At 39.2% G+C, this 13,069-nt stretch overlaps 1 protein-coding gene across 6 annotated transcripts in view; it reads left to right on the forward strand.

Moving 5' to 3' along the window:
• The first annotated feature begins 65 nt into the window (after positions 1 to 65).
• Positions 66 to 13,069, forward strand: part of ATG2B (autophagy related 2B) — a 70,794-nt gene continuing 57,790 nt past the window's right edge. For 5 of the 6 annotated variants that reach the window (XR_014260861.1, XM_082450710.1, XM_082450712.1 and 2 more), the window contains exons 1-4: positions 66 to 720; positions 7,535 to 7,697; positions 11,478 to 11,630; positions 12,596 to 12,698. Coding sequence is in view for 4 of the 6 variants with exons in the window: in XM_082450710.1 (XP_082306836.1) it covers positions 559 to 720; positions 7,535 to 7,697; positions 11,478 to 11,630; positions 12,596 to 12,698 (581 nt within the window). In the remaining 2 variants the exon portion in view is untranslated. Of the gene's footprint in view, positions 721 to 7,534; positions 7,698 to 11,477; positions 11,631 to 12,539; positions 12,699 to 13,069 lie in introns of those variants that run through there. The other variant, XM_082450714.1, reaches the window with a different exon arrangement.

The raw sequence follows: 13,069 nt of genomic DNA on the forward strand, positions 1-13,069 counted from the left end.
CCGCCCCCTCGGAGCCGGAACTGCCCCCTTCCGGGCCCTTTTCCCCGCCTCCTTCGGCCCCGCAGTGTGGCGTCACTTCCGCCTTGCCCGGCTGCGCGCTGGAGTCCGGGTCTCGCGGACGCGCCGGTAGCGTCCCGCAATCGGGAGCGCGCCCCGTGGATGACAACAAATTCGTCGCGCAGCGGCGGTGGAGGTGTCCGCCTCAGCCCCGGCCTCAGGCCCTGCCGTCTCCCCGCGTGATCTCTTGCATCCTCTCTCTGGGCCGACTAGGACCCCCTCGGAAGCCCCCGGGCTTGGGGTGACGGGGACTCCTCCGCGCCTTGTCCCCGCCAGGCCTAGCGCGAGCGGCGCGGCACAGGTGATGGGGTCTCCCTGAGGGATTCCCGGCGCCGAGCGGGCATGGAGGGGCCTCCCCGGGCTTAGGCTTCGCCGCGGCCTGGGCTCGCCGGCCGGGACCTGAGACGCCGCCGCAGCCACAGCAGCGGCCTGGAGCCGGAGCCTGGGCCCCCAGGCCGGAGCCGTCCGCAGCCCCCGCCGGCCCAGCTGCCAGCCCTCGTCATGCCTTGGCCGTTTTCGGAGTCCATCAAGAAGAGGGCCTGTCGGTACCTCCTGCAGAGGTACCTGGGCCACTTTCTGCAGGAGAAGCTGAGCCTGGAGCAGCTCAGTCTGGACCTGTACCAGGGCACCGGCTCCCTCGCCCAAGTTCCCTTGGACAAATGGGTAAGAGCTGCCGGCGGCCAGCCGGGCGGGACTCAGTCTTCTCTTTAGCGCGATTCGAACGAGTGTCATCCAAGATTGGTGACTTTCAGTCCCTCCCTGGGGATTGTTTGGCTCCAGGTGGGGCAGGACTCCGAGAAATGTGTTCAAGTGTCTTGTAATCTGTTTCTAGCAAGTTTGCGCTCCCAAATCACGTGTTCCAGAAACTTAACAGAGGTAATGGAGTCTACCCTGTGGGAATCAGCGGAGTCACTGGTTTGGGGGAGGGGTTGTCTGTGAATCTGGCTGAAAGGGGTCCATGGAAGGAGGTGATCAGTGCTGCCCCTTTGGGGAAGGAGGGGTCGCGGGGTTCTGTGCAGACAAGTCGTATTTCATGGGATGACACTCCGGAAAGATTAAGGATGAGGAGGACCTTTGGGGATGTCAGAATGCCTAGGTATTCATTTATTTACTTGGGGTTGGTTACTTGCACACCGCGGCCTCCGTACAGCGTTTGACATCTGGAAGAAAGTTAGGTGAAGGCCTCCTGTGCCGGTTTGCCTGCTTTTGCTTGATACTGTTTGTAGAAGGCCAGGCGGTGAATGGTGGTGTGGCTCTAATAGTGCTGCTTGGTTGTGCCTGTTTGCTTCACGTGACAGATCGTAACAGCGGGTGTTGCAAAAGCGCTGAAGCTGCAGTGTTCAGACATTTAAAAACTTGTTTTCCGCTTGTCATCCAGAGGTTGTGAGTTGACTCGTCTTAACAGGTGCTTCATGTATAGTTGAACCTGCATCTGTATGTTTTCAGTGCATAGTGTTTTACTTCATGTGTATTCAGCCTCGAGTTTGGCAAGAATGGAGTGGCTCTCCCACTTCCCCCAACTCTTTATTTGTTCCACTAGAGTTTGCGGCTTACAGTTTGTGTTGGTTGTACCATTCTAAAGTATTAATATTCTGAAAGCATTCCAACACGGTTTACATTTAGGAAATCATCAGTATAGGTAACTTTCCTGTGGGAGCTGGGCAAAACAAAAGGAAACATATTTTTTTCTTGATTTAAGCTGTGTAAAAAGCTTGTGTTTTTTTTTGTTTTTCTTTTATGTAAAAGTATTTTAACGGAGTAGTGACTTCTTTAGCCGTAGAAACCTGAAAAACTCAAATTATGGTGACACCTTACTATGATCATTAAATTAATTTGTACTGGTATAAATAAACATGTAATTTTATCAGCAAGTGGATGACCTAAACTAGGGAGAGTACACAGGATAGTGGGAAAAGCCTTGGCTTGAGTAGCAGAAGGACCTAGTCCCAACCCAGGCTAGCCCATGCTGCCACAGTTAGCCAAGTGACATTGGACATAGTAATTCACCCGAGTTCAGTAAACATTAATGGAGTATCCACTCCATGCCAGGCACTGTGTCAGGGTACTGCATTGCTGTAATTCTTACCAAAAGATAAGGATTCTGATGGGTATTTTAAAATTCATTGACCCGTAAGTCTATCCTTTTGGTACAGTTATGAATAGACTGTCTCGAAGGAGGAGGGTTGGATATTTATTAACAGTCTTTTTTGGGTTGAATGACTTGGCTGCATTATTCTTTTTTAATTATTATTTATTTATTGAAGTGCAGTTGATTTACAATGTTGTGCATATGCATTATTCTTTTTTTTAAAAAAATTATTTATTTATTTTTGGCTGCGTTGGGTCTTTGTTGCTGAGCGCGGGCTTTCTCTAGTTGTGGCGAGCGGGGGCTACTCTTTGTTGTGGTGCGTGAGCTTTTCATTGCGGTGGCTTCTCTTGTTGCAGAGCATGGGCACGCGGGCTCAGTAGTTGTGGCGCACGGGCTTAGTTGCTGCGCGGCATGTGGGATCTTCCCGGACCAGGGCTCGAACCCGTGTCCCCTGCATTGGCAGGCGGATTCTTAACCACTGTGCCACCAGGGAAGCCCCTGCATTATTCTTTAATGACTTTTCACATTAACCCTATAAGGTGGGTATTATTATTTCTATTTTACAGATGGAGTTAAATAATTTGCCTCAAGTCACACAGCTAGCAAGTAGTATAGTGAGGATTCAAGTCTAACTCCTAAGCCTATTATTTCTTTATTAATCACATGGCTTCAAGCCAAGGAAAGAGCAGTTAATGTAACTGAGCATTTGTTTATTTCAGGCACTGTACTAGGCACTGTCATTTACGAGGTTTTATTTAATCTTCATGGGAAATCAGAGGTGGTAATATTTGAATTTTACAGTTTGACTTCAGGATCACTGGAAAAGTAACTTACGGTTGGACTTAACTGAAGGTTATGTTTTGTTCTGCTTCTTGAAGGTGAGGGATATGCCCAGCCAAAATGATAATGTCAAATAAAGTATCCAGTAAACATTGTCTGTTGCTGGTTTCTTTATTTCATTATAGTGTGCTGTGTTTATGACTAAGATAAATCTTGGTGTGACGTTTAGATACAACTATTTAAACTTACGATTGCAAATTCAGTTACTTTTGACATTTGATTTGAAGGACTTTCATGACAGAAAAAAAGATACCTCGCAAAGATTCATAGATCCAAACAGGAGAATCCTATTATTGACAACATTCCTAATGTTTCAATTCTCAGTCATCAGTTATGCACAGGATTGTGTTGAAATTGCCTGTGAGATTCCCTTCTTCCTTGATCTCAGTCAGTTATTCTTGCTAATTAATTAGGAGATGTTGCATTTTTATATATATATATATATATATATATATATAATTAACTTTAAAACTCCTTTTTAAAAACTTTTTTAAGAAGACTAAATTTACTGAGATAATTTTTCATGTTTTCAAACCTTTGTAACCTGTGTAGATAACGACTTAAAAAAAATAGTGTTTTTAATAGACACTTTTTCAGCAACAAAATCATGTAACAGTGGAAACATTTCCAAATATAATTTTTCAAAATGTCCTCTCCATAGTACAAAAATCCTTTGAAAAGCAGCTACTTTTCTCACTCATTAATAAAGTGGTATCTTTACTTTGAAAAGACAGATTAAGTGTGTTTTGTGTTTTGGAGTATACCTGCTGGGTAGCATGTACTACTGATAACCATTTGTCATCACATAAAAGGTAGGCATGTTTAAAATTCTAATCTTTGTGAAGAAGAAAATTGCTTATTATCTTTAAATTCAACTCCTAAATGTTTGGTCATAAGAAAACCCAGGAAATCAGAAAGTTACTGTCATTTTCTGTCTCTCACAAAGATTCTACTGTTTAAAAGTCTGTTTTTCTTATGTAGACTGTATGCTCAAGTGTCAGTGCACTGAAATGGAACAGCCAACCAAAGGTACCACTCTTCACCCTTCCCACTGTGGAACTGCTAGTCTTCTCTTTGTTCCAGTCTGATGTATGGCCTGAGCGAGAGTGCAAATGCCCATTTGTACATTAAGTATAGTACAACTTTTAAATCTGTTTTATCTTTATTTGAATTCTTATGCCTGGTCTTAAACTAATAAGGATGTATTCTTTTCCTAGTTAGTCTTACGGTATCAAAAAGAAAGCGTATAACTTAATGTTTGCTTTTCTTCATCCTGCCAAGCACACCTTGAATTCCTAGTAGCGCTCATCATTGTACTAGGTAGGCACTGTGGAAGACAAAGAACAATAATCAGCATTTATAGAGAGTTTCCTTGGTACCAGGAACCATGTTGGTAGCTTTACACGTTATTTCGTTTACACTCACAATAACCTTAAACTGGTAGTATCACTATTTTATGGATGAGGAAATTGTGACTCAAGTTGAAAACTTGTCCAAAGCCACCCAGCTAGTAAGTGACCGAGCTACTGTGTTTTAAAGGACTATGTTTTAGAAGACTGTTCTTCAAACATGTTTGCCCAGTTTTCTTTAAAAAATTTTTGAAACACTAACATATTCCTTGTACATTTTAAAATTTTTTCATTATAAGTTTAAATAGTTGTAACGATAATGTAAATACTGATATAATAAAAATATAGTTTTTTTACCCAGTAAGATCTAAATACCTGCCATTATATATTTAAACATGCTTGAACAAGGTCACCATTAATAGTTGGAAATTTAACGTTGTATGTTTTCCCATTGAACTCATATGTCCATCCAACTTCCTCTGCAAAATTTTATTGTAATTTGTATATTTTATGCTTACATCTTTTATTGATCATGCTGTCATTTCTCTATAATAAAAACATGTAACTAAATTGAAATCGATCATACTAAAAATTTTTGTCACAATTCAACTTTCTTTTGCATTAAGTGAATATTTTCTAGTGTAACATTTTAATTTCCATAATGATTTCTTCACTCTTTATTCTTTTTTTTGAGTTTTTTAGTGGTTGCTCTAGGGCTTACCATATTGATCTTATCAGTGTCTCCATATAATCATTGGGTTTTAAGTGAGTTTTTCCCCTGGATTGTTTTGTTATTACAATTTTAAGGGCAGTTGATCAAAACAATATAAGTATATTATACATTTGAATAACTAAACATAAAAACTTATTGGAAATATATTTTTTGATGTTATGGGTGTGTTTCCCCCTCTTCCCTGATTTGTTCATGTATCCATAGATGAATATACTTACAACTAGAATTTGATAGGGTTCAGCATAAATTTCACTCTAAATTTTTAAAATAGTTATAAGCTTGAGAAACACTGATGTCCTAAATAAGTAGATGAGAATTATAGGGATTTTGTAGTAGCAGTATCACTTAGTTCTTTGAATTTCTTTGAATGGCAATGCCAAAAATATGTATAAGGTGGGGAAAGACCAGAAAACTTATTGCTGGTCCTGCCTGAAGATTTTTATATCCTAGGCAGTGCATAAGGGAGGGTTCAGGAAGGGAAAAAGATATGCCTTTTTTGGCTCAGTGGGAGAAGGGAGACTGTACAAGGGAATATGGGAAAAGAGACCCAACATAATGCCAGTGCTTTAAGTACCCTTCTCAGGAAGGTCCATTTTAGGAAAGAATATATTTGGAGATTGGGGATCTGGAATTTTATACCTTAAAACCATCCATGCCCATGTACTCTTTAGGAAGTCTGTAGGATCACACAAACACCATTGTGAAGAAAGCCTATTAAAATAGTAACTTCCAGTGACTTCCCTGGTGGTCCAGCGGTTAAGACTCTGCGCTTCCACTGCAGGGGGCACGGGTCCCTGGTCTGGGAACTAAGATCCTGCATGCTGTGGTGCAGCCAAAAAAAAAAAAAAAATCAAAGTAGTAACCTCCAGTGGTAGAACGTGAGCCAGTCTAGATCTCAATGTTCAGCGTTAGGTTTGTAGACAAAGAATTACAACACTACCCTTATGCAACATAGCACATTACGTGTAGGCTGGCATTTAATAAATTTTTGTTATTTTAATTTAAAAAGTATATTGTCTGTCAAAAAAACCCATTTAATTATTCTACTAACTATTTACATCCGTCTTCCTTTTGTTGTAGTTAAAACTTCACTGAAATTGCTGTCAATGGGATCACCTATACCCTAAATGTCACTAAATTCAGTGGACATTTAAAAATCTTTGACTTCTTGTTAGTTCTTGTTGCACTGGACCACCCTTTATGTTGTCTTTCCACAATTTTCTGGGACAAGAGGCTCTCTTGATTTTCTTTCTACTTCTCTGTTTGCTTTTTTTTTTTTTTTTACAGTTTACTTTTCAGGTTCCTCTTTCTTAACTTGTTTCTTAAATGTTGGTGTTTATCAGGATTCTGTCCTAGGCCTCTTGTCTTTTTACTCTACATTAGTTCCCAAAGGCTGTCTCTCCTCACCCCTGTGGCTTCATTTACCCTCTGTGTTTATAAAGCCCTTCTGTATTATAAGCCCAGATGGCTCTCCTGAGCTCTAGACCTCCTAGCCATCTCTACCTTGATGTCTGCTCAGATATACTCTTTGGAACTGAATTCTTCATCTTCCCCTTCCCCTGTCTCAGTAGATGGCACCCCTATCTAAGCCGTTGCCCAGGCCAGCAACCTGTGAGTCATTCTTCATTCCTTCTTGTCTTTACCCCTCATGATGCCAATTAATTCTACTTCCTAATATATTTCAAAAAATCCATCTTCCTCTAACTTTCCTCATTGTCACTATCCTTGCCAAACCAAACTTTAGTTTCTCTTACTTATAACGTCCTTTCTGCTTGAGTTTCACTTTCCTCCAATACATGCTGTACGTGACAACAGGAGTGGCTCACTAAAAGTTCTTTCCTCATCATGGCGCCCTTGCTTAAAGTCTTTCACTGGCTTCACATTGCCCTTGAGATAAATTTCAGACTCTTTAACATTAATTACAAGGCTTTTTGGATCCCATTCACCCTTATCTATGTAGCCTTATCACTAGTCATCACCCTGGCAGGCTACACGAAAGCCTAAAGCAGCTTTTTCCACACCTGCCCCCCACCCCGCCCAAAACTCTTGTATCTCAAATATGTGTGCTTGTACACTCTGACCTCTGCCTTCTTTGAATCCTACATGCTATTGTCTCTGTCCGGACCACTGTGTCCGATTAACTCCTCAGCCTTCTGGTCTCAGCTTTAAATAGCACTTCCTCAGGTGGCCTGCCATGTATCTCTAGCTTAGGTTCTTTTACACGTTCAAATAGTACAGTGTATTTCCTCTGTCATGCAACTTATCACACTTTAGTTAAATGTGTCTTTTGTGGTAAGCTGTTTTGTCAGCTTAGTGAGGACCAGGAATCATCCTTATCTTGGTCTCTGCTTTTTTTATCCTTAGTGCCTGACACATGTATGAACTTATTTAGCATCTCTGAATAAGTTAACAATTTTAAGTTCTTGTTCTTGTGATTTCAAAATGCACTTTTTTTTTTCTCTTTAGTGTCTCAATGAGATCCTGGAGTCAGCAGATGCGCCTTTAGAAGTCACTGAGGGATTCATACAGTCAATTTCTCTGTCTGTTCCCTGGGGCTCCTTGCTGCAGGATAATTGTGCACTGGAAATGAAAGGGTTAGAACTGGTCTTCCGACCTAGACCTCGCCTAGGTAGGTGTATATTATGTGTTTCTGTTTGTTTCTATTTTTAATTTTCAGAGATTGGGAAAGTAACCTAATTGCGTTAAATTCAGTATTAATTTTGCATTGTATTTGTGAGATTTTCAGTAGATAAAATATTAGGGCGTGGTCCATGTGGGGGGCGTGTGATTGTATCTTCAGAGTTATTTCTGACTCTATTTACCTACAGGAACTTTAGCATATAGATGATTGGTTTAATTGTTACCAATTTTCTAAAGTGACTTATGCTTTTTTTTTTTTACTTGAAGTATAGTTGATTTACAATGCTTCAGGTGTACAGCAAAGTGATTGTTATACATATTTATATGTTTATATGTATATATATTATGGTTCAAATTATTTTCCATTATCAATTATTACACAATACTGAATAAAAAGTGACTTATGTTTTAAAGATTCAAAGTACTGTGCCAGAAAGCAAGGAAGTGCTCAAAGATTGATGGAGAAATGTTAAAAGGACACAGGATTGGGCTTGAAGGGGCTCCCGTTGGCCAAATCTGGAAAACTTGGGCATCAAAAAGGATAATGACAATAATGGATTATAACACAGTAAATTAAAAAAACCCCTAAGTCCATGTCAATACAAATAAGTAAATAAGTATGTAAGGGGGGCAAGGAGAAGGGAAAGCTCTTCATTGCTACTACTTATAAACATAAAAAAATGATAGGGCTTCCCCGGTGGCGCAGTGGTTGAGAATCCGCCTGCCAATACAGGGGACACGGGTTTGAGCCCTGGTCTGGGAAGATCCCACATGCCACGGAGCAACTAGACCTGTGAGCCACAACTACTGAGCCTGTGCTCTAGAGCCTGTGAGCCACAACTACTGAGCCTGCGTGTCTGGAGCCTGTGCTCCGCAACAAGAGAGGCCGCGATAGTGAGAGGCCCGCGCGCCGCGATGAAGAGTGGCCCCCGCTTGCCGCAACTAGAGAAAGCCCTCGCACAGAAACGAAGACCCAACACAGCCAAAAATAAATAATAAATAAATAATAAATAAATTTAAAAAAAATGATAGAATATCCCCATGTTTTCAGCCACCATAGTAAAAATTAATGGTATCAAGATCATCAATGAACGCTGATACCATCCGGTGAAGGGTTGTTGAAAAACTGGGTATTTAGACAGTATCAGAATATCTCCCACTGTTTACATATTATTTGCAGAGGGAAAAAGTTTCTTTTACAGTGCAGAAAATTGACAATCACCACTGTAACTGAGTGATCAAGCTTAACCTCATCAATAATGGGTTAAACTGACATCATGTGTGTCCTGACTGAGGGACTGAGAAAGACGTGATCACTTATGTATTATTCCTGCTAAAAGTGCTTAATCTGAATCAAATCACGAGGAAGCAGTCAGACAAATCCAAAATAAGGGAAATTCTATAAACTAACTGGTTGGTACTGTTAAAAAAATGTCGGTGTCATGAAAGACAATGAAGGTAGAGGAACTGTTCAGATCAAAGGGGACTAAAGACACGAATAACTAATTGCACTACATAATTCTCTTTCTCTTTCTTTCTTTCCTATGAAGAGTGTTACTGAGGCAGCTGGGGAAATTTGGGTATTGAATGTATGTAAGATATTGTGTCAGTGTTACGTTGCTTGGGTGTGTTAATGGTATTGAGCTTTTGCAGGAGACTGGTCCTGTTCTTAGGAGTTACATGCTGAAGTCATTAGGAGTGAGTGTTATGATGTCTGCAGTTTACCTTCAGATAGTTCAGTGGAAGTTTGAGAGTGTGTATGTAATCTTTTTTTTTTTTCCTGGCTGCACTGGGTCTTTGTTGCGGTGTGTGGGCTCTTCGTTGCGGCGTGCGGACTTCTCTAGGTGTGGCGTGCGGGCTCCAGAGCACGCGGGCTCAGTAGTTGCGGCGTACGGACTCTCTAGGTGTGGCACGTGGGCTTAGTTGCCCCGCAGCATGTGGGATCTTAGTTCCCCGACCAGGGATTGAGCCCACGTCCCCTGCATTGGAAGGCGGATTCTTAACCACTGGACCACCAGGGAAGTCTCAGTGTGTGTGTAATCTTGATGAATCTAGGTGTAGGGTATGCAGATGTTCATTGTACACCTCTTTCTTAGGATTGAAAATTTTCAGAAGAAAACTTTGGGAAGGAAAAGATTTAAAGTAGTAGCAAGTCATTGTTTACAAGTATATGCGTGTGGTAGCTTTAATTACACATATGATTTTTTCTGATTTGTCAAACATGTATACTGTGCTTCTTGCATGCCAGATACTGTTCTGGGTGGTTTACAAGTACTATCCTCACAGTAGCTCTTTGACATAGATACTTTTAATTATCTCCATTTTGCTGAATAGGAAATTGAAGCGTAAATACTAGGTTTAATAACTTATCCAAGGTTATAGCTAATTAAATGGAAAAGATGGAATCTGGACCTAGGCAGTCTAGTTCTGGAGCCCCTATTCTTAACCACTGTGCTATGTTGTGTCTTGGATTGTCTACTGCAGAGAGTGTGTGTTTATGTATAAGCTAGTAAAGTCATGATGGTGAATCATCTTAAATTATGAACTTAAATTCTTTCAGTGACAAGTGATGTTTGTAAAGATATATTTGAAGAATTATAATCCCAAGTGCTGCCTGAAACACCAGCGTTTTAAGTTATGCTTAGTAAAATTTAGTATTTGTATTTTTAAAATTGGTAATCTATGCATGGACATTCTTAATAATCTGGTATTTAATTAACAAGAATATTTTATATTTTAACCAAGCTGAGTAGATGTAGTAATACTTTACTAAGGAAAGTCAAATATTTTACCCTTATTTTAAAAATATTTCATTAAAAGGACTTTTAATTTTAGAAGACAATAGTTCTAGTCATCTCTGTCAGTTTGTTTTGAGTAACATAAGGAAGTGTGGTGGAATTCTCTCATAAGGGAGGATCTGGAAAGGACTTCTCACAGTTCGTGTGTTCCTTCTCCAAGGATGCTCTTCTGTTTTATCTACATTTATAGTAACCTTCTAAAGCCTAGGTCAACTGCTATCTCTACTTTCCTGTGAATTCCCTCAGCTAGAAGATTTAGTCTCTTCTCTTAGCTATCATAATATTTTCTGTTGACACTCAGTAGTTGGCTGTTAATTCTTCTTAATTTTATCTCATTTCTTCTACTATTTTGTAGTCTTTTTGAGGGCAGAATTAATAATTATTTTATTTTTCTTTCTTTTATAGAAGGGTCAGCTAACTATGGCCTGCACACCAAATCTGGTCTGTCATCTATTTTTGTAAATAAATTTTTATTGGAACATCACCATATATACATATTCATTCATTCATTCATTCATTCTCTCTGGCTGCTTTTGTACTAGAGTGAGAGAGTTGAGTAGTTGTGATGGAGACCATATGGCCCACAAAGCCTAAAATATTTACTGTCTGATCCTTTGCAGGAATTTTGTTGACCCCTGCTCTACAGTATTTTGAACAATACCACTCATATAAAATATCCATTAAATACTTGAATGAATATGTGAATTAATATTTGTCAGATATATATCATGTAATGAGAACATGTGTCTCTGGACTTTTTTCTGTGATTTTTTTTTTTTCCTTCTCAGTTATTATAAGGTGATGTTTAAATCTAAGGAGTAATTTCTAGACTATTGTATCCCTGGGTGACACCATGATGCTGAATATCTCTTGGAGGATTAGGAATTTATCTGTTTGAAATGTGTGATTTTAAGAAATGGCTTTGTTGTAACTGTGAGAAGTTATTTAGGATTAATCTATATTTTCTGCAGCAACTGGTTCTGAGCCTATGTATTGGTCAAGTTTCATGACCAGCAGTATGCAATTGGCAAAAGAATGTCTTAGCCAGAAACTAACAGATGAACAAGGAGAAGGATCCCAGCCTTTTGAAGGACTTGAAAAGTTTGCTGAAACCATTGAAACAGGTTTGGCATTATTGAGTATTTTCAAAAATTTTAGATTTTACTTAGTAGTAAGCCTTGTATAAGAAAAACTCGTTTGAGTGATTTTAAAAGAATTGTTATTCTTACTTCAGAACTTTAGAACTGAGGTTATTTTAAAAATTGTACAGTAAATCCCCCACATACAAACCTTCAAGTTGCGAACTTGCAAAGATGTGAACGTGCGTTCACATGTCCAATCACGTGTTAGTTCACATGTCTGGTGTACATTGTCACGTGTGTGCATCCTCTTCAAGTGGTTGTGCTTTTGTGTACTTTACTGCACAGTACTATATCGAGTACAGTAATACAGTATCTTTATTTCAAGCCCAGGATGTCTGGCAGCAAGCATAAAAACAGCAGTGCTGTAGCTGGTACTACTACCAGCCCCTGTACGCCAGCTGCTGTGCTGGGCTACTGTACTTTTCAACGTACTGTACTGTAAGGTTAAAAATGTCTTATTTTTTATGTTTTTTTTTATGTATTATTTGTGCGAAAAGTATTATAAACCTATTACAGTACAGTACTATATAGCCGATTGTGTTAGTTGGGTACCTAGGCTAACTTTGTTGGACTTACGAAAAAAATTGGACTCGCTCTCGGAACGGAACTCGTTCATATGTAGGGGACTTACTGTATTCAATTAAATTTCATGTTCTTTTTTACCCTAGTTTCTCCTCTGTTTATTTTATTATGCTTGCATAATGAAGGGATTAGAATTCAACAGATAGTGTTAGTCATTGCCCCAGGTTGAGATGTAACATGGGTAAGTGCTCAGCAAGGCAGAATATTTATTACAAAGCTCAAGATTTGGGGGTTTTTTTAAGGAAAGAAATTCAACTTTTATTTTGTAAGTTCTTATTAAACTAATTTAGTATTTATTCCTTTCATTAGAAGTTTTTATTTAGTATACACATGGTCTCATGTTGACGGTTACCTGTTTACTCTAGTACTAAGAAGAGTAAAAGTCACTTTTATAGACACTGTCTTGAGAATTGAACATGTGCCAGAAAATTCCAAAACTGGAACTGCACTTGAAATTCGAATAGAAAGGTAAGACTTCTTATATCTGAAAGTAAATTACCCTGTTCTTTCCTTTGTAAATAATAAAATCTGACTCTCATTAGATTTCAGGATGCTTTTGGAGTTTAGAGGTGCTTGTATTAAGTTAATATATTACATTATTTCTGAGTAAAGTGCTTGTCTCTAAGTTATGTTCTAATCCCATTATTGAAAACTGAAAGTACCAGTTGGGGTATAATTATATATAATATAATGCTCTGAATATTTGATTTCACAAAGCAAGTAATTCTCTTTTAGTTAATATCAAATCAAAATAATGACTATTTGAGTGGTACTAAATTTAAGGTACTCCTGTTGGAGAGTTTCAGTTTTTTCATATGAACAATGTACTATTTAGATGT

The sequence above is a fragment of the Balaenoptera physalus genome (assembly GCF_965194825.1).
Source record: "Balaenoptera physalus genome assembly, chromosome: 2".
NCBI classification, from domain to species: Eukaryota; Metazoa; Chordata; class Mammalia; order Artiodactyla; family Balaenopteridae; genus Balaenoptera; species Balaenoptera physalus.